Source organism: Aristolochia californica, unplaced genomic scaffold (genome assembly GCF_029961685.1).
Source record: "Aristolochia californica isolate CCGP_79_NKW_82.1479 unplaced genomic scaffold, dmAriCali1.0.hap1 SCAF_4, whole genome shotgun sequence".
NCBI lineage: Eukaryota > Viridiplantae > Streptophyta > Magnoliopsida > Piperales > Aristolochiaceae > Aristolochia > Aristolochia californica.
In genome coordinates this window covers 39,752,081-39,775,749 of record NW_027182103.1, presented here as the reverse complement: position 1 = coordinate 39,775,749, position 23,669 = coordinate 39,752,081, and the positions used below count along the sequence as shown (strand labels likewise).

Genomic DNA, 23,669 nt, shown 5'->3' with positions numbered 1-23,669 from the left:
GCTTTTTGCCTCCCTCCTTCCCCGGGGTCCCACCTCCTCATCCTCTACCTCAAGTCAACCTCGACCCTGGTTTTTCAAAACCACAGCCCCACGTTCCCGGGCCGGTTGTCCCGGCGTTCGGACCAGGTTTAGTCTTATCGACGCGACACTCGGACAGTGTACCATGTCGGGCTTTGGAATCGGAACCGTCTCCCCACCAGATCCGATTACGTGAGACTAACTTTGAATTAACCAATTGGCTTTTAATTTCCGCGTACCTCGTTCTGTACGACCGTCGTATGCTGTTCTTGCCCATTTACCGTTTATTAGACCTTTCCGGAATCCGGATAAAACCGTTTGTGTGGACCGCTCCACCTAGAGGAGGCGGAATTCTGGTAACCGGGAATAGCCTGGAAACGCGGTGGATGTATTAAAAAGTCCTGGCGCAGGTAGCGGTTTAACTCGCAGTGGATGTTTGTCGCTTGCATTAATTCACCGGTTGCCTGTCATACCTGTCTCTTATTAACCGGCTACTCTCTCGGAAATATTTATATATAACTAAGTTTGCTTAATTAATGCGTAAAGACGCGAAATCTGCAATTAACGAGAGTCCGACCTGGCTTGACGCCTGGTCGAAGACATTTCTCTTAATCGGTGGTTTATCGGAATCGGACCTACCGATAAGGGGATATGGGGATTTGGATATTACTACTTGGAGAGAAAAACTTCGAGGGGAGTGGAAAGGTAAATTGGAAATGCAAACCCTAAGCTCCAAAAAATAGAGGCGGTCATATCACGACATGCTCATGTGACCACGAGGGTCGCTATCGGCGACTCTAAGGGGGATTTTCCGGCGACGAGACGTCAGATCATTTGGCTCCCTCTCTTCTTTCTTTTCATACTCTCTCTCTCGGATACTGCACTGCATTATAAATCTCACTCTCGCTTTTCTCGCCGCCCTTTCGCTCCGCCGCGCCCTTGTTCCACTTCCGCCATCTTTTCGTGCTTTGTCTAGGCTGAAACGTTGGCTACCTGCTGCTCTTCTGCTCCTTTGTGTTTTTCCGGAAAATCGGAGTGAAATACGGTGAGATATCTGAACCGGAAAGAAGGCGAGAAGAGGAGAGAGATTTGCTTGAACCTATAAGCAAGAGGACAAAGACTGGAAGCTTCGAAGAAGAACAAGTGAAGGGAGGACTGAGAAAGGAGAACGAATAGAAAAAGTGACAGAGATATCAAGAAATATCTTGGATGGAGTTGAACTGTCACTAAAAAAAAGAAGCAGCGAAAAACTCGTAAGGGAAAAAGGTGAATGCAGAAATCGAGGAGAGGATGAGAAGAACGTAAGCTACAAGAGAAAAAGAAATCAGTCGCTCTCTCGGATCGCTGCTAAATCGCCTTTTGAGGCATTCATTCATGTTTCTTTATTCCAGTGCTCATCGTTTTCACTGCAATCTCTTCAACTACAACACGATCTAAAACTCTTTGTACGACTTCACGAGATCCAATTCCAAAACCAGCGGTAAAAATCCTTGACTTCTCGTCTGATTTCTCTTATCAGATTTTATTCTGAAGAAGCCGTCGGCAAGTTTTAACTCCGGCATCAAATGTCCTCTGCGGGAACAGGCGGCGATAGAAGATTTTGCAATATCTCGAACGGATTTTAGATTTGATTCTGTTCGATTTTTATTTTTATTTTAAATCTGGAAAGATCCGGATCTTCACTTATTTTTAAGTCTATTTTTCTTCCGTTATCAGCTTGCTTCTTAAAATTTGCCAAACGATCAAAGAAGAGAAGATTTGAGTCGATTGCTTGCCGATCTCAGCACCACGAATTCCAGCGGCAAAAAGTGAAAAGTCATCCATTAATTTTCGTCACCAGATTCTCAAGAGCAAGGAACTCGAAGAGGTATAATTCATTTTTCAACCATTTCTTCCTGTAGCTCTTATCATTTTACATTTTCCTTGATATCAAGGCATCTCCCACTCTCTGATGTCTCATAGTTGAAGTTCCTTTTGATAAGAACTAATTAGTCCTTGCTCAGGTAAAACCAAGAAAAGACTTGCATCGGCTGCCTTGTGTAGAGACTGTTACTTGTCTCATGACGAAAATACTTACGATTGTTTTAGTTGATTTTTTTCTTAAACATGTGAAAGTTGATTGAATCTGGTTAGAGATTTAGTAGCGTCTGTGGATGAATTACGTCTCTTCCACTCGGGCAGTCATTAGGTATGCTTCTATACCAGCCATAAAAGTAAACTTACCGTTTTCTCTCTAACAGTTTTTTGACCTTCTCTGATATTAGAAAGATATATATGTAATCCCTGCATCGGACAAAACGATGTTTCTACTTTTCATGAGGTCAATTTTTTCACCACTTTCCTACAATTTCGTGGGTCATTTTCTTTTTTTGTTTCTCAGTGCACACGACCTTGAGAAAAAGTCGGCACTTTCGGAGCATCTATAGCTCTGAATCAGAGATAAACAGTAAATCATGTATACTTTATTATATAATGTCGCAATCCTTTTCTAGTGCTAAAAGTTTTCCTTCCTAGTCACTAGATGTAAAAAAAATAAATTACGTATATTTTTCTACTTTATACCATGCGGACGGTATTCCTTTATTCTTGATTGCCGTTCTACTTTTAATTTAGTCTGTTTCAACTCAGAGTAGGCAATATCCATGTCCGCACTATAACATTTGTACTTTACTCTTTTTGTTACTATTTCTCTTTATTTGGAGGAAGAAGAACAAAGTTTCTTGTGTGATGTTGAGGCTGACGCTGCCCTATAATTTCCCATTGGTCCACGGTATATTTTTACTGGAAACCAGCAACCCCTCAGACAAATCTTCATTCTAGTACTAGTACAATGTCAGGCTTGCATTTTTTTTTTTTTTTTTACATCTCTTCCTTTCTACCATTAGTTCAACAACAGTTGTAGAAGATTTCTGTTCTGAGTACATATCCTCCTGATTCCAGCTGGACTTACCCACTTACTCCACATCTCCTGCCAGTTAATCATTTATGTAGCTCATCGTCACTGTTAAGAAATTACGCCTCTGCAACTGCATTTTAAATTTCTTCGACTTCTTAATTTTTCTTGCAGATACAAGAGCAATGTTTGCAAGATTCATATATCATCATCCTTACTGCGGCTGAACTTGCACTTAAACCTCCGGTTTCTAAAGTCTTAAGCCCAGCACAAGACACACCTGTTACCACGTACCAAGCTCCTGCCTTGCCAAATGGCATCCTCTTCAAACTCCCCTTGCGCCGCATGCAAATTTCTCCGCCGGAAATGTCAGCCGGAATGTGTTTTTGCTCCATATTTTCCGCCGGATCAGCCAACGAAATTCTCCAACGTCCACAAAGTGTTCGGTGCAAGCAACGTGACCAAGCTCCTCAACGACCTCCACCCTCACCAGAGAGAAGACGCCGTAAACTCCTTGGCGTACGAGGCCGATATGCGCCTCCGAGACCCAGTATATGGCTGCGTGGGTGTAATATCTCTCTTGCAGCACCAACTCAGGCAGCTCCAAATAGACCTCACCTGTGCCAAATCGGAGCTGTCCAAGTACCAGAACGTGGGTATAACTGGGCATGGATTTATAGGCAATACTCCGATGGGAATTGGGCTAGGACGCGACCAGTTTTTCGCTCGAGAACAGCAGATGATGATGCGAAGTAACTACGACTCGGAGATGGCAAGGCTTGGGGCTAGTGGAGCCTATGATGCTAGCTTGTTGGCAATGAACGTCTCTGCAAGTATTGGCCCGTTGGGACAGTTTCAGCAGCAGCCGAGGGCCGGAGGGGACGATCGTCGGAGCATTGGGCCTGCATAGAACATATTTGTCTTTGTTTCCAGGTACATTCTGAATACCTTTTTCTTTCCTTCCAATTTTGTGTACTGAATGGGCAGAAAGAGACAAAAAAAAAAAATGAAATCTTTCAATATCATGGAAAGCATATTTTAGCTAATAACTTTTTGAAGATGCTGAGGGCATCAGGTACCTCAGACATAACTGGAATGGCGTGAAACGAAATTCATCTTGTAAATCCAAAGTTTTTTGCTCAAATAAATCAAGCCCTTGAGTTTTCATTGGCTTTTCCTCTGTCGCTGGTAAACATTTAACAGAAAATGCAAATGACCCCAAAATTTAACCAAAATTAAACGCAGAAACTTAATAACCAATCAAGCTTGTTAATAGCTAGAGCGGAATGCACATATTGATTGAAAGAAATACTTAAAAAAAACATTAATGAAACAGCAATAGCGAATTACAATTATAAAATTGAGAGCCGAGGCTATTCGATACTTGGGTTTGTGTCTGTGTTTTTAGTTTTTCTGTACAAATGTTAATCGTTTTCAACTCAGAAGAACCTCAAGTATGGCAATTAAGCTTCATGGCGTGCAATATATTGATGCTCTTATGATAGGCTAGTTGCCGCTTTGCTGAATCATGTCATGAAGTGAAACTGATGATTGCTTTAAGCTTTAGTGGAAGGTCCCGGTGAGTCGATTCCGAAATAAAACAATGAGTTAAGAGCTTGAAAAGGCTGATATGATTGCCGAAGAGATTCTTCAGATGTTTTGCGTCGATCGTCTCTTTTTCTCAATTTACATCCAGTCTACACCTTTATCATCGCCTGATGCCTTTTTCCTTTTTTACTCAATATATTTGTCATGTTACCTTGATAATGTCCGTCTTCTGTCCCGCAGGTTTAGGAGGATGAAGTTTCCTGGACTGGAGGGAGAGAATACAGCTCGATTTTGTTCGAGACCAAGAGGAAGTACAACAAAAAACCTAGAATTTGTTTTTTTTATAAATTTTATTTGTCTCACTTTTTACTGTCCCGTCGTCTGATAGTGTCAAAGCTGGACGTTTTGTATTATCAGTGAGCATTATAGTTACTAAAATACTTATAAGAGTACGTTACCTCTATTACCTCTATGAATTGAAGTAGCCAATGGTCACTGGAGGGAAAACTGAAAATGAAAGTCATCCACATTTTTATCTTCGCTTCATCGAATAAGACCTGTCCTTATTTAGCCAAACTTATTAGGTAGAGAGATTAGATATCCCCTGAATGATGCCACTATAGCACGGTTATCTCCTTTAAAATGAGTAACTTAGACCCTTACAAAACGGGAAAATTTTAAGCTTTGTTATCAAAAACTCCCAAATCTCGAATAATGTGTATAGGTTTTGTAGTTGTAAACTTGTAACATCGTCTATATTTATGCAGCGGGAGCGGGAGTGGGCGCGGGCGAGGCAGTTTCCTATGGTTCCCTATGCGCAAGAAACGGGAAAAATTTAGGGATACCTGGCAGAAGTCGTTTTCGAGAAGAGTAAGGAGAGGACAAGACGAGGAGACAAAAAGGGTTTTAAGAGGTGAGAAGCAAGAAGACTTTCCCCGAATGTCTTCCCCCCGACGCATTGACACAGGTATGCCGTTGCAGGAAAGCTGCCATGGCGCATTTAATGGAGAGAGCCACAATCAAAATCCCAATGCACAGAAAAGGGGGAGCGAGCGCTGGAGGGGAAGGAAGACGAGGGAAGGGAAAGAGAAAAAAAGAAAAAAAAAAAACTCATGGTTCTCTCCCATTCAAACGTAGTCAAAACATAGCTTGACAATGATGACGTACCCTAGCAATCATGACACTGCCATTGCCATAATGTATGCCCACGTTCGTCGTCCTCCACAGGCGAAGGCCGGTGGCCGGAGGCCGGTGTAGGGAGTATTAGACACAGGAAAGGGACGGTTGGGGGATATCCCGACAGAAGCACGGCTATCGGGGAAAACTCGGCATTTATTGGACAGTGCCAACACCATGAAACCTCTCTTTATACATACTTGGAACTCTTAATTGCTCCTCCCTCTCCTTCCCATTTCAGGTTTTGACCATTCCTTCTCGGAGTTTGCCAACTACACGCTTCCCTACACTCAAAAATCTTGCAATTTCGACTCCCTCCTCTTTAAAACTCGTAACAGTGACCACCTACCCAACCTCACATCCAGCTTTCATTTCTGACTACACCTCACTCCACACTGCAGAATGCAGGTTTCTTCTCCCCTCAAACCTTCCCTTCTTCCCTGACGGAGACGGATCTCTATCGCTACTTTACATTTGACGTTTTTCCTTCCTCACTTTCTGGGAAGTTTTTTTAACTTTTGGTTTTGCGAGCTGATGTTTTCTGATGACTCGAGATTCACTCCAATGATTTAGTTTTCCTGCCTCTGAATTATCACCTGGGTTATTAACAGCTACACCTTCTACGCTACTTAATACTACTCCTCATCTTCTTCTCCACTTCATCTCTGTGTCACCTCAAACGGTAATGGATATGGATTCGTATTTAATGTTCGACAAAAAAGTTCTACTTTTTCTGAAACCGATATAAATAAAAAGTTCTACTCGCGAAAATGTTCTCTTTCCTGCATGGATGCATTAAGGTGGATTATCTGCCAGTGGAATTAATCAATCGGAGCACAAATCCAGGAGGAAAACGCGATAATACAAATGTTGAAGTCTGCTCATTTCATTAAATCCTTGTTTGTTGAAGTAATTGATGACCAACAATAATGAAGATTCACTTGCTCATCCAATTTTGGACATTTCAAGTCATAAAAAGTTTTTTGAAGAAATTTATTATGGAAAGTACCTCCTTTAACATGCTATTCTTTGGTATACAATGTGTGACAAAAATCAAGTTATATTCATAAGACTGTGCAACAGTTGGTGCCAATGTATATTATGACATTTATAATTAGGTAAGTGATTAGTACCTAGCCAATACTATACAAAAGACCAACCTGGTAGGAAGCGGAAAACCAAGTATTTAACCCAGGACCATAACAGTTAGTCTTTTAACCTTAAAATATCAATCTAACTGTATATCCTTGGATTTCAAATTAACAACTCTTGCTCTTAAATTATGTTGGTTAAGTTTAATTATGACATAAAAACATAAAAAAAAAACTTTGATGAAGTGTTATTATGATTCTTCTGATGTAGTTCTAGGTGTCACTCATCTGTATTATTCTGAACACCATAGTTAGTTATCCAATATCAATTATGTGTACTTCTATCAAATGAGTCACTCATAAGCCTATCTTTTATGGGGTTTGTTTGCCCATTTTCATGTAATGGTTATATCGACTATATAATAGGGTGATCTACCCCGTTTGATACTTTTGAACTTAGGGAATAACAACTGTATGCAGTTTTTTTTGTGATATTGTAGAGTTATGTACGCTTTAGTTTGAAACTTATGGGTATACTTAGGTGTTTATGTGACATTTCAAGGGTATCAGAGAAATAAACCCACAATTTAATTAGATAACCAAATTAATATAACTATACAGGTCCAACTAATAAATGCATAAAAAGATGAAAAGGGATTGAAGAAGATTGTACTCTTGAAGATGAAAAAATCTTCATGTACGAAGTATCCAACTAAATAAGTAATGTTCATTTCTAGGGCCCTCTTCACATTATTACAAGGGACTAAGACAAGAGAGAAGAGAGAAGAGGGAAGAAGTAGGGTTGGCATCGAATTGAGCCGGTTCACGAATAGCTTGAGTTCGGTTTGGTTCGGTTAAAATTTTTTGATCTCGAATAGAATTCAAGATTGGATTCGGGGGTCGTTTTAGTAAACAATCGACGATTCGGTTCGCGAGCCTTCTCATTTACTTAAACAAGCGGGCAACAAGGGGAATAAGGGCATTCAACTCTTCGGGCAAGTATTTAGCAAAGTAGAAGCATTCATCGAGAGACTAGGGCAAGCCATGTTCGTCTTCACTCTTTGGTGTCTTCAACCTCTAGTAGACTTAGGTGTTACCGATGGCGACGAAAGTCACAGAATAGATCAGATCTAAGCTGATCTTTCCTATTTTGATGCCAATTAGACCTTGTTCTCTATTTATCTACCTATCCATATCTGTGTTCATTTTTGTTTTGACTTCGAACTCTCTCGAAACTCTAGAGTCCAAACATAAAAATTGGCGATGCAATCTCTGTCTCATCTAGTTCTCTCCAATCCTCCATTCTTTGTCCATTTTCCAATATTCGGTGGCCACTTCGTTCTCGGGGCCGACACATTCCCAAGCCCCTACTGCACTCTCTATGCCCTTTTTTTCTCAAGGAGCTAGTGACAATGTTCTCTCTGTTCGTCGGTTGCCTTAGCAAATGCCTCATTGAGATCCTTCAATTGTTTGCCCCATCTTAGGTTCGTTAATTGTTGAACGGAGTAACCAAAGCAATAACAAAGGTTCAAAGAATTTTCTGATATATTCTTCTCCATTTAGGAGGTTATTTATAAGATATTACATGCTTATTTTAGGTCCAATTTAGATCCTAAAATCAAGGTACATAATCAATCACAGATTGATGGAAACAATCTGTTTCCTACAATCACGCTAATAGGCTTTTTCGTTTTGATTCTATGGAAGATTTCCTCTTCTGAAAGAAAGCTCAGACAGCTCACGCCAACACTCTTATGCTGATCCCCCTCAAGTTGGTGCATACAAATATCGGATGCCCAACTTGCCAAGTGAGTTGTATAAATTCTTGCTGTATACTATGCTTGGTCTGAGACAAAATATGTCATATATCCGGTCTTCTTGAGCGCTCCATTGGGTGCGATCAGCATAAGTCTATTTGTGCGATCTGATTCAGACGTTCAGTTCTGTCCGGTTCGATAATTTGGTTCGATTAAGTCTGGTCTGAGTCAAATCTGGTCACGTCGTCTTCTTCATCGAGAGCACTTCTGAACCGTGCTCTTGCGATGAACTAGAGATTAATTCGAGACAGTTTTCGGTGACAGGTGACGACAAAGTGTCTTCGGTGACGGGTGACGACAAAGTGTCTTTGGTGATGGGTGACGAAAGAGCGTCTTCCGTAATGGGTGACGACAGAGCGCCTTCGGTTTTGTGGTCATGACAGAGCGCCTTCGGTTTTGTGGTCACGACAGAGCGTCTTCGGTGACGCGCGTCTTCGATCATGGTGACGACACAGGGAGAAATAGGTGGCCCGAGTCAGGTTGACCCGGACCGGGTTGGTTCGGACTGAGTTTTTCTAGGTTGACTCGGTTTGGCTAGTGCAGAAATAGTACCTCAGGTTGCTGGTACGCTGGTCCAAGTTGACTCAGGCAAGTTTGGGTCCGGTGCGCTGAACCTGGTGCTGAAATAATAAAATTTCTTAACTTAGGACAATCTTTAATCAGGAAACAATGCTTCTTCCCGACTTCTTTGGCAATCGGCTTCTTCGACAACGACAACTTCAGCAACAACAACTTTCCGGACAAAGATTCTTTAAACCGAAATGGAATCATCATCGAGAAAAGGTAACTCTCCTTCTTCCCCACGACGACGATCCTTGCTTCCAAACAGAGCGGAACAACAACGGGAAAGTTTCTGACAGTAGCAAGAATGACAGTATTTAGTAGTGTCATCGTCTTCGGCAACGACAACGTCATCTTCGGCAAACAGACCTCGGCTTAACGACAATATTCTTCTTCTTCTTCTTCTTCGGCAACGGTGGGTCGTCTTCCCCCGCGGTCGAATAGAGAACGACGAAACCTGGTTTTAGGTTCCTAGAAACATTCCTACAGCTAGTAGTCGCGGTTTGGTTCGGTTCATTAGTCAGGTTTGGATCGGTCCAGTTCGGTTCTGGCCCTGGATCGATTCGGCTTTGGTTTGGTTCTGGTCCGATTTTGGACCGATTCAGGTCTGATACGTCTTCAGTTCGGATCCGCTGAGTTGACCTGCTGGTCTGGGTCGGTTCGATTGGTAGAGAAATAAAGCAACAATAGTTCCTAAGTTAAGAAAAAAAAATTCACCTTTCTCCTTCGGTGACGGCGACAGAGCGTCCGCTTCCTTCAACGATGGTGGTGGTCGTAAGCGATAACGGGGGCGGTGGTGCGGTCGTTGGCTGTCTTCGGTGATCTTCAGTGCTCATCGGCGATGTGGTTTCGGCTACTGGACCGTCAGCAGTCGCAGAGAAAACAACAAAGGTCGTCTACTTCCTTCGGCGACCGCAGTGATCCTTCTAGTTTCGGGAACGATACGATTTTTTTGGGAGGTCGAGTGGTAACAGCCTTCAGAGCTTCCACCAGTGTTCTTTGACAGTGATTCTATTCACGACGACAACAAAGAATGTTTTCCTCTTCGCTGGGCTGGTGATGCGTCGGAAAGCCGAGCGGTGATTCGGCGGCGGTTCGACAGTGGTTTGGTGGGTTCCAGCGGAGTTCGGGTGGCAGAATTCGGTGGTGTTATGCGACGACTGAAGGAGAAGATATAACACGTATACCGTGTTCTTTGTTCATGGTGATGGTAGAGCAGACTTGCTTTGTTTTTTTTTTTTTCCCTCCGACGTCAGAGTTGTTGCTCTGGTCTTTGGCTATACGACAACTTCTTCATCGACGACGACGGAAAAAAACTTCTCCCACTCTGATACCTTGTTGTATGGAGTAACCAAAGCAATAACAAAGATTCAAAGAATTTTCCGATATATTCTTCTCCATTTAGGAGGCTATTTATAAGATATTTCATGCTGATTTTAAGTCCAATTTAGATCCTAAAATCAAAGTACAGAATCAATCACAGAATGAAGGAAGCAATCCGTTTCCTACAATCATGTTAATAGGCTTTTTCATTTTGAATCTACGAAAGATTTCACGCCAACATTAATGTTGCCTCTCCCTTCCTCTCATTGACTCTATTGTTGTCTTCTTTTTTCTCTTTCGTGTTATAAGTAAAATCTTTTTCGACTCGTTCCTTCTCCACGACAAGCTTTAGCCTTTTTCTTACTCTTACTTCTTTTTCTTTTTATTGATTTTTTTAGTTCATTTTGATCGTCAACTTGTGTACTCCTGATAACAATCCAGACATTCCATGGATTTTATTGAGGCCAATAAGGAAAGGGTGAGTCCTTTTTCACTTATTTTGTAAAACATATTAGCTTTATTTTCCTTTGTAGAGCGGAACGGTGAAATATCATAAGTATTTTGAAACTTTTGGTGCTATTGAAGGCAGGTGTGGTGGGACCAAGTGTTTATTTTTATGGTGAGAATCTGATTTGGATGATAATACTTTTCACTTGTAATGGAATCTTTTCTTTTTGACTATTGATTATGCACACTACACACCAAATCCTATTAGGACTAAACCCAATACCTCAAATTAGAAGCCAGCCAAAGGCCCAATCATATTTGTATTGGAACTTTTTGGCCTAGAATCAAGTAAGGGACTGGAAGGAACATAATATCAAACTAGTTTAGAAAATAAATTTGTCATATAATTTTTTATATCAATCATTATTGAAACTGTAATAATCTAGATGTTAACAAGTAAATGAGAGTCAAATAAGTTTCTTTTCGTAGTTTTTATTCAGCAAGTTGTTTTAAGTTTTCTATTATGCTGGCATTATTTATTGACAAAGTTTAAGCATAATTTATCAATGTTTATGGGCAATTTTATGCAGAGTGTACGAACAATTTTAAACAAAGCTTATGTACAATTTGATGCAGAGGCCTATAGTCTATTTTGATACGGATTTTATGCAAAGTTTTAAATATAGGTTGGAGTTCGAGCTCAAACTCGATTAAAATACTTGGGCTCGAGTTCGATTCCCATTTTAGGCTCGAGGTTGAGATCAAGCTTGAGTTTGAGTTCAAAGTATTCAGATCAAACCAAACTCGAGCATATGGAGGTTTGAGATTAGCTCTGGTTGATGCCACCCCTAGGAAGAAGATAAGAGAAAAGGAGAGACAATGCTCAAACTCATGGGAAGGGAAGGAGAAGAAATTGAAGGAGATAAAGAAGAGGAAAAGAGAGAGGAGCAAATGACGAAATTGAACCCAAAAGAAGAGGCTATATGCTCTACCCATGCCTTGAGGCTGTAAATAGTTGTGAGAAGGTATTTGCAATGACTACAATGCCCTTAGGGCCACATATTTCAAAAGGAAAAAGACTTAAGAGGACATACACCAACTTGTATAGTTATGAAGAAGATGTTGAACAGGTTCAACATGAATGATGCAAAACTAGTGACTACTCATTTGCCTTGTCACTTTAGGTTGTCTAAAGAGCAGTCACCTTCTACAGAGCAGGAGTGAGCCTACATGGCCAATGTGCCTTATGTTTCTACTATTGGCAGTCTCATGTATGCCATAATGTACACTTGACCAGACATAGCTCATGCAATGGAAGTTGTGAGTAGATATATGAGTTATCTAAGTAAACAATATTGAGAAGTAGTGAAGTTGATTCTCAGGTATTTGAGAGGCACTGCTGACTTAGACTTATGTTTCAGAAAGTCAGACTTGGGATTACAAGGTCATGTAGATGCTGACATGGTTGGAGACATTGATGGCAAGAAGAGTACTATTAGATATGTATACACATTGGGTGGTACAACAATTGGTTGGGTCTGTAAGTTGAAGAAGATAGTTGCACTTTCTACTACTGAGGCAGAGTATGTAGTCATGATCGAGTCTAGCAAATAGATTGTATGGTTGCCGGTTTTTTTGGAAGAATGAGGTCTCAAGTATGAGAAAAATGTGTTGTATTGTGACAGTCAGAGTGCTACTCATTTAGCAAAGAACGTTGTTTATCATGACAGAACAAAGCACATACAGGTGTGTTATCATTTCATTAGATCGGCTCTAGGATGGAGTCTTAGTACTTGAGAAGATTTAAGGGAGTTAGAATCCGGCTGATATACTGACGAAGACTATTACGATAAACATAAGCAATTGATAGTTAGGATGAAAAATAATTGACAAATATGGGCATACAATGAGCATAATACGTATATAACATATGTAACATATATTTATAAACATAAACAATTGATAATTAAGATGGCAAAAATTAAAAAATATGATCTTAACATGAGTATAACAAACCCATTATTTGACATTAAAAAGGTTTGGTTGAGCAAAGTGTTATGGGGTATAGGTAGACCACGACCTAGTCTCACTAAATTAAGATTGTTAGGGGTTGTAGTGACGTATTAGTGAGACAATCAATTAGATGTGTAGTTATCATACATTCTTTTGTATTATATTACTTTTATAAAATGTGGCTTCCCATTCATAATTTTGTTAGTATGTTCCAATGTCTTAAATTAAGTGCGTTTTACTGCCCCATTCATACCAAGGGAGTATGAACGTTGGAATGTAAGGGAACAAACTCTTGGACAATCTTGTAAGACAGTTTGGGACTCACAATATTGTTTGACCTTGTATGATGTTATATGATTTAAAATAATTGTTGCATGGATTTTGTTTTCATATCACTGAAAGTCCTCTCCATTTTTTTGTATCATCTCTTGACTTATTGTACACTATGTTTTGACAACAGAGTGTAGTGCATATTGGAAAATAGACAATACCACTGTAACATAAGGGGTACAGAGAGATGCTATTGAAAATTTGGAAACTATCTTAGATTGTAACCATACAATAGAAAATAGTGTTGAGTTCCAAATGGGTGCAATAGAATCCTGAATTCAAGTGAACAAGGAGTTGGAATTGTATGTGTTTTGGTTGAATTTGTAAAATTTTAATATAATTATAGGATTGTTGTTGATAATGGTGTATATGTTGTTGAATTCATCGGTCTCAAATAAGTATGAATAAGAGTTGGATAAATGAAGATGCATTTAGATTTGGTGAACATTATAGGAAAAGAATAGATGCATTTATTTAGATGGTTCAATCTGTGGCAAATAGCATGGGTCGGAGTTTTTGCCCATGTAAGAAGTGTGTTAATAGGTAGTATTGATCATAGACAAGGTAAAAAATGACCTATACCACCATGGGATAGAATCGAATTGTACAATATGGAAATCGCTGGAGAAAAAAAAGGTATATGATGGATCAAGGGGTAGAGATCAGTTAGTAGGACACAATTTGACTAACAAACTGGAAACATGAATGAGGAAATTGACACTCTCATGCATTACCTTCAAGTAGGACAAAATTAATGTTTATGATGGGTAAGGACTAGCGAGTGTGTAGTCAAGCAAGTCAACACTTTGGAGAAGAAACCAATAGCAATGATACGTACACAAAATTAGTCATGGATGCAAACAAAAGTTGTATCACGGTTGTCAAAATTTTTCTAAGTTTGAAGTTTCTGAATAAGTTGATTCACATTAAGATAACAAGCAACATCAACAACAAAACAAAGGATAACATAATCTCACTACCTAAATAAAGGCCACCTCTAGGTGAGAGGCCAAAAATCTCATGTATAACAAGATACATGTACAAAATTGATTGTGTTGTATTGGAAAGAAAGTCCATGCACCATACAACAATTAAATAAAGGCCATGCACCATACAAAAATATACACAATTCTTTTGAGCACAACTCTTCGAAGAATATATACATGACTAAATATATATAATAATTAATAATTAATAATTACATAATCATTATTATAATAATAATAATTATGAAATTAATTAAATTAGTAATAATTTAATTAAATTCATTAAGTATAATTAATTAATTAAGGTGATATTACTTATTTTTAAATTCAATTAATTATTATTTTAGTTTAAATTATTAAATTATAATTTTTTATTGTTATTACACTAATTTATAGGTTAATTATTACATTGGTATAATTACTACTATTTAATTAGGTTATATTTTAAATAAATTTAATTTAATTTAATTTAATTTAAGTAAATTTAATTTAATTTAATTTAATTTAAATAAATTTAATTTAATTTAGTTGTAGTTTGGTTAATCAAAATTTAATTAATTTATAATACCTTACTATTGTTTAATTTATTATCACATATTAATATTTTAAATATTGATTTATTTTTATATTTATTTATAATAAAATAAAATAATAATAAAATAATAATAATATTCACTTACTTGTGACAGCACAAAAATGTATAGTCTTGTCCAACTTTATTTGTTCGCTAATACTAACTTTGGTGGTCCCACAAGCTTTTGGATATTGAAATCTGAGAAAAAGTATCTAGTGATGGGCTACAGCCAGTAAGTGACTCGCATGCCCCTTTTATTCTCATTTCAAAATGATGCATCTCATCGTTCAAACTTTCTACCCATCTCTGAGTTGCAGCAAGAAATGAACAAACCGAAGGTCTCCCGAAACTGCTCCTCAGCTGCTCGAAATCAGCCGGTGGCTTCTGAATCGAAGGGCGATAATCCCAGGAGTCCCTTGAAAGACCTTAATGTCTCTGCTTCCTCGACCTCCGTCTCTGCGGAAGCTCCAAGCGGCTGCTTCCGCTTTCTTGCCTCCAACTCCTCTTCGAAAATTACCCTACCCAGAACCCCTAAATCTACTCCCATCCCTTCCAAGCCCAGGCCTGGAGCTGCCAACAAAAATACCAAATATTTCAACTTTGACAATCCCAGAAAGCCCAGATCTAACAACTTAGAGAAACGCGCACCTCGAGCTCCTCTCCAGCGAAAAAATGATCACAAACTCACTTCCGTAGGGAATTTCCGGAGGCAAATTTTATCAGAAAACAAAGCAGGTTGCACGTCTGGAAATGGTATGCAGTTTGCGGAGAAGAGTGATCGATCAGCACCTAAGCTGCCTTCCAGGTTCCGTGTGGTTAATCCATCTTTGTCTGAGTGGGAAAAAGGCGATGATTCCATTTTCCAGGGAAAGTTTAAGCGCGCTACACTAGCACAAACTGATGCAGGTAAGGTTCCTTCCTTCAGTTTTCTGCCTGTTCTGGAAGATAATGAAACCCCAGCCGACAAAGTGCCATCAACCTCTGGTTTCACTGAAACAAGTTTAGGCTCTGAACTAATTGATACACCTGTAAATAAAATGCCGTCAAGTGGGTCGTATTTTGTTTCTACACTTGAAACAACTACGCCGCCTCTTCAGGCTTCTGTATCTCCCGAAATTCCTGATGGAGTCGTTGGTGGATTGCCTTCAACGCCTGCTTGTTTTGCCGCTGGTCATGTTCTTGTTGGGGTTTCTGACAAACGAAAATGCAGGCCTAGAGGGATATTGACCGTTCAGAATCAAGTTCAGGAAAGTGGTTCATGCAAAGAGAGGGAAATTCAGGATGTTCTTGGGTTTACAAATGGTGTTATCTTTGATAGAACTTCTTTGAACCCTTCCCCTGCTAAAGCTTCTATAAACTGGATCTCATCATATAAGGTTCAAAAAGACTGCAGTTTCAAATATAAATCACCTGAATTGAGTGGTTTGGGGAGCACCACTGTGCTTGTAGAAGACTGTTTTACACCTCCATCTAGTGACGGATTCTCAAAGATTGCTGTTGGGAAAAGGTCACTTGAATTTGAAGGGTTGGAAAAACCAACAACATTGGTTTCAGAGGTTACTCCACCTTCATCTGGTAATAATCTCTGCAGAGCTGCTGTGTACGAGGGCAGTGCAGGAAATGGACCTCAAAGACTTGATTTTGAAGAGTCAATCGGTCATAAAGCATTGGTCCTAGAAGCCAAAAATATTGAAGCAAGTCTTGAAAATGGGTTGCTGCAATTTAGAGGTTTTGAGGGTCGCAATACACCAGACCCAAAGTCTACCAAGACATCGCCATCCATTTCACTCATACCATATGGTTGTAGCGTTGAAAATATTAGGTGTCAATCACTTTGTTGCCCTACTAAAACTTCTGTCAATTGGGTGTTGTCTCCTTCTGTAGATGAGCAAACAGGAATAAGGGGCAATGGATCACCTCAAGACAAAGGATTGATGGGACCTGCCATATTTATACGAGAAGCATCACAATGTGATCTTGATCTTCACAGGACCTCAACTACCACATCAGCTATAACTGCTGCTAACAAGAGCTGTTTATCAGAAGTGAGGGGATATCGATACAATCGTGTAGAGGATTCTCCATATTCAGCTGAATCTTGGGGCAGTCAAAATGTTATTTGTACGCCTGGCTCTGGTTCACATTCAGAAAAGCACATTGCCTTCTCTTGGATGAGTATGGAAGATTACTTGGATCATGATATTGAATTGAGGTCAATGGTGGAGGCTCTTAAAACAGTGAGCTCATCAACTCAAAGCTTGCATGTGACATGTGACACAAGTAAAGCTTTGTTAGTGCCTGATTTGAGTTTTCAGTTGTCTTATCCAGCCACACCATCTAACTCAACTGATGGAACTCACCTTCAAAGGACAAATTTTGATAAGGCATCGGCTGTGAGGATATCATGTAGGGAAGGACTTGTTAGTAGGATCTTTGAGATGGATGAATTGGACTGCTGGCAATCAGAAGACGACGATTATGATCTTCTCAAAGCTGATTTCCATCTTGGTATTAGTCCTGATCTAAGAAGTTCGTCTTTAACTGAGAATGACCTACAACTAACTAATGGGTTTGGATCACCTGAATATGTGGATGACCAAAGAAGAGATGGGAAATGCAAATTGAGAGTTCCTCTTGAATTGCCTGGATGTGCAGAGTCCATAAGCACTAATGGTGGTGGACTGGTTTCATCTGGTGATTCAGATTGGACAATGTGCTATAAGAACCAATTATTTGAAATGTGATTATTTTAATCCAATCTTTTCAACTATAAGCTTTATTTTCACCCCTCAGAAAATCCTTCTGCCAATTATTTTAAATATGATTATTTTTATCCAATCTTTTCAACTGTGAACTTTATTTTCACCTCCCACAAAATCCTCCTTCAATGGCAGAAATTTTGGTGGATGTAGTAAATTTCACGAGTTGGATTTTAATCCCTGAATATTGTGGAACTCATATTTTTATTCCCCTAAAACCTTATCTCTCTACTTGGTCAGAGCAAGATCGCCTGTTCATGTCCAAGTTTCAGCTTACATTGCTGTAACCAGCACCTTCCCCCCGTCTCTTTCTCTGTTGATCAATTGCACAACTGCCCTCTCTCGCTCAATGTAACATTACCTAGTGTTTGTGACGAATTTGCTCTTTCTTTATTTTGGATTGAAATATTGCAGGTTTATGATGATTTGTTGTGAATAGTAACATCCAGTTCATGCAGCTTCAAATCTCATATTATTATTTTTTTGTTCATAACGTTTTCATTTGCATAATAATTCGATTTCTGTCTTGCATGATTTCTTGCTTTTAGGACAACTATATTTCACAACAAGAATTTTCAACTTGAAGCATGAAATGTGAAGTATTGAGCTTCATAATTTTCTCTTCATGGATCATTCAATGTGCTTTGGCAAGTGCTCACTTTGTTTAGTACTAATTTGGTCCAATCTTTGTTTTAAGAATTTTACTTATAGTTGTTGAAGGGTAAAGGTATTTTAGTCCCTTTGTAACTTTTTGATTACGATATGAATAAATGTGAGGGGAGAGCTCAGACCAAGGTGGCTTCTCTCCATGTTCTGTCTTAGAATCTTGTCTTTCATTATCTTCTCTTCTCAACCTCTTCTCTAACTTTCTCTAGCATGTTCTCTCTAACTTTCACCCATTACTATCAATAGTATACTTTAAATCATAGAATTTAACATAGTATCAAAGTAAGGTTTTATTGTTTAAATTATGTTACTCTAAAATCATGTTTGAAAATGTTGAAGAACAGATATGGAAGAATCTTACATGACTTTCATGGTAAAAAGTTTCATAGATCCAAAATTAATATGATGAAGTCTTAAAAGAACTGGTGAAGGTTTTACAAAAGAGTATTAGTTAAAGGTGTTTTAATTATGTTAGTTTTTTATTTATGTTCAATTGTTTAATTAGTGTAGGACTTATATTTTAGTGTTTAATTTTGGGTTCAACTTGGACAAGGGTAGTTTAATTGTAATTGGATTTTACTTGTTTACTCTATTATAAGTAAAGACTCATTGTATTCAAATTACACCAAGTTAATGAAGTATTTTTTTCCAAAAATTCAACATGGTATCGGAACAAGTTTTTTGAACTGACTTGGTAAACCCATAGAGATAATTTGATCATTTTTTCTTCTATCGTCTCTAGTAGTTTAGGTTCATATTTTATCTTTTTACTTTTTTTCTTATTTTTGAACCTATTATTTCTTATTATTCGCAATTCCATACTGAACTTTTCATATTAAAAATTATCTATTGATGGAAAGATCTTCGAGTTTACTTTCCAACGCAAAAAGAAGTTTGGCAATCAAAGTTTTTTACAAAGAGAAATCAATATTTGAAGCAACGAAGGTGAGGTTGAAAAAGAGGTTCGAGCAATAACAAAAAACTTTAAATTTTGAGGCAATTTACACCATCAAGAATGAGATTTTATATGGAAAATTATATGTCAAAAAATAGATTTTTCAATCTATTTTCTTACCTATTAAACCAATTCTCAATTTGAGTTTTTTAAGAGGGAGATATCAATATTAGAAGAATCAATGGTCATGTTAGTCAAAGAAGAAAGAATACTTAGTTTAGTCAGATTACAAAGTCCAAAAATCTGTCAATTTTTTCTCTAAAAAAAGTATATTTTATGAACAAATATTATCCTTGAATGAAAGGTATTGAAGTCTAGGTTCAGAAAGAAAAAAAATCATGTCAATTTGATCTATATGTAAGGAGATATTCGTATTGGAGCCGGCAAATGTCAAACTACATAATGAAGAAAATAAGAGATTATAACGGGTTCAAGAACGAAGTTTTTTTATGTCAAATTAGGTATCAAATTAAAGCTCTTTAAGTTTAGTTTTTAAGAAATAAATGGTTTGTTATTCTGATCTATAATTTGGGAGATATTGATATTATAAGTACTGAAGATCGATTTTGTCGATTTTTCTCCTATTTTCTCTTATTTTGCCTCTCCATGCATTCGCGTGAATTATTTTTTTTCTCCTAGAATCCTAGTTTTTTAGCCAAATTTCTCTTCTAATAAAATAATTTTTGTCAAAATTAATCACTTCATGATGCGCTCATTTAAGGTATGAAAAATTTCTTCCTTCGATGTTGTTTTCAAGTTTTATGTTTTTGTTACTTAGTTGTGTATCTTATGCATTGTCAACTCCAAAAATTATGGTCACCCCAAGAAAAGTTATACTTGGTTAAATTTATGAAGTTCTACCATTGTAGTTTTCCCTATTTTTTTAAAGAAAACCATATTCTATATTCATTTGGAAGTATGAATATTGCATAGTCACCTCCTGCTAGTTAAAATTGTTCTCTTCTAGTATTTCTTTAATTTATCTTTTTGTGCTTTCATCACTTCAAAACAATGTATAAAACCATCACTTGAAAAGAATAAGAGTATGTCCAACATCCAACTTGAGTCAAGTCTTTTATTCTTCACCTAAGAAGTAGTTTGTGTTTGAGCTACTCTTAAAAAGTGAGTAATATTTTTGTAAAGTCTTTAAGTTGGACCATTTTTTTGCCTTTAAAATTGAACGGAGTGTGTTTTAGACTATGAAGTGTATGGAACTTTGTCATTTGACTATGAGTAATTTTCTTTTCCCATATTGTGTTTTGTCCAAGTTGGGTCTCTATGTCCTTTTTGTCCCCAACTTGAGGGGGATAAGTAGAAGAAGACATACAAAAAATAAGTATTTGTTCCACATGTTGTGGTAATTTTTATGTGACCATAATATTTAAGAAAGGGGGAGAACAAATGATGAAGATTTAACATCTATGAAACATTTTAAGTCAATGAGATTGAAGACCAAGAATCTTTTTCATTGCAAGTTGAAGTTATAAATTTCACCTTGAGGGAAAGTGTTGAAGAGCAAATATGGAAGAATCTTACATAACTCTCACAGTAAGAAGTCACACAAAACCAGAATTAATATTTCATAGAAGAGTCCCAGTTAAAGGTGTTTTAGTTATGTTCGTCTTCTATTTATGTTCAATTGTTCTAAGTCTTATTTTTTTAGTGTTTAACTTTGGGTGTAACTGGGACAAGGGTAGTTTAATTATAATTAGATTCTATTTGTTTCCTTCTTTATAAATAAAAGTTCATTGTATTCAAATTATATCAAGTTAATGAAGTATTTTTCTCTTTTCAAGAAATTCAACTGAAAACTAGAACAACCATGAGTTACTACAATGGAGCCTATTCAAGAAGACTCATTCTAACCAGATGAGGAGCCAAAAAATCTCATTACTTTTTTTCCTTCAATCCTTTGAGTTCATGTTAGTTGTATGACAGTCTCTATACATATGCTCATACATGTAAATTAGGGTTTCATGAGCTTTGAACCCTCTTTTTTTGAACTCCATGTAACATTCTCCAAGTTCTTTTTATTAGCATATGAGAGCTCAAAAACTCTTCTTTTATGTTGTTATAAAATTCACAACATATTGAAAGATAACTGATTTTTCAAGGCTTGAAGCCCTAAATTATGGTTTTTGTATAATTTATGGGTTACATGCTCTTATTCTTTGTATGCTTGAGCTCTTATAGCATGCATGTCATGGTCATCCCTTCCCTTGGCTAAAGTCACTCTTTTACCTCAAGCAATTAAACTTTCTTTTGTTGTTTTTGTAGTAGAAAAAACCTCTTCATCTAGCACATCAACAACAACTCTTGAATTGCTCCTTTATAAAGTTGATGCATGTTTGCATCCCACCAATCTTTGGCTGATTGGGTGTTCTTCTTTAATCACCTTGAAATCTTTAAGTTATAAGTTTTTTTTCCTTATTTTTTCTAACCAATTTGGTAGAGAAAATGTAGAAATTTATTGGTTCATCTAGTGAATTCAGCAAACATGAGGTTTTGAAGATAACCACTATTCCTCTAAAGGGTTTGTCAATTTACTTTCGCAGTCGTAGTCTATCAAACGTTTTCATGCTTCAAGATTTTACTAGCCATTTGACTAAACCACCTCCATCTACTAATGAAGAAGACACAATATACCAATAATGGTTAAAAGAAGACATACTTGTCATCAACTAATTGATTAATAACATGAAAAAAATCAGTCGCTAACAATATTTTACATTTAGATACTCTCAAAGATATTCGTGAAACTTGTGTTATGCACTATCTTACATCTTACAACCTCCTAAAGTTTTATAATGGCTTTTAGAAAATGTACATAACAAAGAAGGTGAAAACCTCAATGATTACTTCACTTGATTTAGAGGACTATTACAAGAATGGAAATTTGCCCAATCTTGTTCAAGTGACATTTCTATTCAAGAAAAGTAAAGATAAACATTGATTGTTGTCATCTATTGTGCTAATTCAATGTCCTATTTTGATGTAGCAAAGTTGCCAGACTGTCTTCGGATGATATTTGTGTTATTGTGCCTCAATGTCCAGAAAAGTATTAGAATTGTTGGCCTAGGTGACTTTTCAAGAAGATGAATGAATTGAGATATAAAATATAAATTTAAACGCTTGTACACATGGAAGACATACATACAACCCCAAAGAGGTAAAAAATTTTGTTATCAATTCTACTATTGGTAATTACCGCCCAAGAACCCTTGTTTGAATTTTTTTCGCTAATATTCTCTAGTAACAAAATTACGAAGAGAATTTGTCTCTCTTTAAGACAAGTATTAATCCCAAAATATATTATCACAATCTCTCCCAAAGAGTTTCAATATAACTAGATTCTAGCTCTAGTCATCAATTGTTCTAGCTTTTAAGGTACTAAAAAACCTCTAACAAAGCAAGTGAAAATATAAAAGAAAAGAGTCAAACTTATAAGTTGCTTTTGAAGAGACAACCTTTCTCCTAGTGAGATTCAAAATTCTCTTTAAGCCTGGAATGCGATTGTGAAGCTTGATAGAACTAGGAATGTTCTTATGCAAAAGAGTAAAGTTGGACATTTGGTATGCCACTATAAGCTCATTGAAGACAACCCCTTTATGAGTCTGGGACCTTACAACTTCCAAGCCAAAATAGCCGTTATTTGACCATTTACCAAAAGTTCCACAAAATGTTGATCGATCAATGAAAAGGTACGATCCATCAATCTGAGTCCAATAGCTATAATTTTAGCCATATGATCAATCATGTTTGATGGATTGATCGATCATGTATTACATGGGTTGACTGACCAAGTTCTATTCACTGTCCTAGCAAGATTTTGGTTGATCGATCAAGCTTGGATAGGTTGTTGCCTACAACAATCTATATGGTCTATCATACTCAAGGGGTTGATAGATCCTACTTTATAACCTACCTATCTACACACAAGTTGATCAATCATCTACTTTATAACGTATCTATCTACACACAAGTTGATCAATCATGCCTTCTAAAACTAGATCAATCATGCTATTTCCAGTGTAGACCTTTAAGTTCAAAGATGATAGGGGCAAAATATTGTTGATTTAAAGGTTCCACAACATTTGAAAAATATTTCATGTCCTAATGCTCTAATGAATACTTGTACTTGAGAATCATAATTTCGATGATTATCTATTTACATAGCTAGAATTCATTAAATTTTAGTCTTCAAATCTTCAATCTTCAATGAGTTTTTGCTTCAAGTCTTGACTTGACAACTTGATTGATTATTTTTTTGTCTTGAGTTTTTGTCATAGACCTCATATTGTTTGTTCTAAAATGGATGTGTCGAATAACACTCTTAGTAGCATGCTCTCAAGTTACCCATTTTGTTATCATCAAAATAATGGAAATCAACATGATTTTATCATTCATCTAACACAAATTTCCAACACAAAAAATAGAACTCTCACTGTGTTCTCTAAGGGTAGAGGAGTTACCATCAATGGATTAGGCCGAGGTGGTGGTGGTGGTTAAGGC

The 23,669-nt window shown here is 37.4% G+C and overlaps 2 protein-coding genes across 3 annotated transcripts; both read left to right on the top strand.

Moving 5' to 3' along the window:
* Positions 1 to 877: 877 nt before the first annotated feature.
* Positions 878 to 4,874, top strand: LOC137962450 (protein ASYMMETRIC LEAVES 2-like). Of its 2 annotated transcripts, XM_068809319.1 has the most exons (4): positions 878 to 1,498; positions 1,735 to 1,885; positions 3,086 to 3,844; positions 4,700 to 4,874. In XM_068809319.1, exon 3 carries the CDS (start codon positions 3,225 to 3,227, stop codon positions 3,819 to 3,821), a length of 597 nt encoding a protein of 198 aa, XP_068665420.1. In that variant the 5' UTR covers positions 878 to 1,498; positions 1,735 to 1,885; positions 3,086 to 3,224; the 3' UTR covers positions 3,822 to 3,844; positions 4,700 to 4,874. The 2 variants fall into 2 exon arrangements, with proteins under 2 accessions (XP_068665420.1, XP_068665421.1); XM_068809320.1 differs by lacking the exons at positions 878 to 1,498; positions 1,735 to 1,885 and having other exon boundaries at positions 3,053 to 3,844.
* A 10,214-nt stretch (positions 4,875 to 15,088) lies between these two features.
* Positions 15,089 to 17,557, top strand: LOC137963718 (uncharacterized). Its single transcript, XM_068810888.1, has one exon. The coding sequence runs from the start codon at positions 15,101 to 15,103 to the stop codon at positions 17,519 to 17,521; it is 2,421 nt and encodes an 806-aa protein (XP_068666989.1). The 5' UTR covers positions 15,089 to 15,100; the 3' UTR covers positions 17,522 to 17,557.
* Positions 17,558 to 23,669: the final 6,112 nt, after the last annotated feature.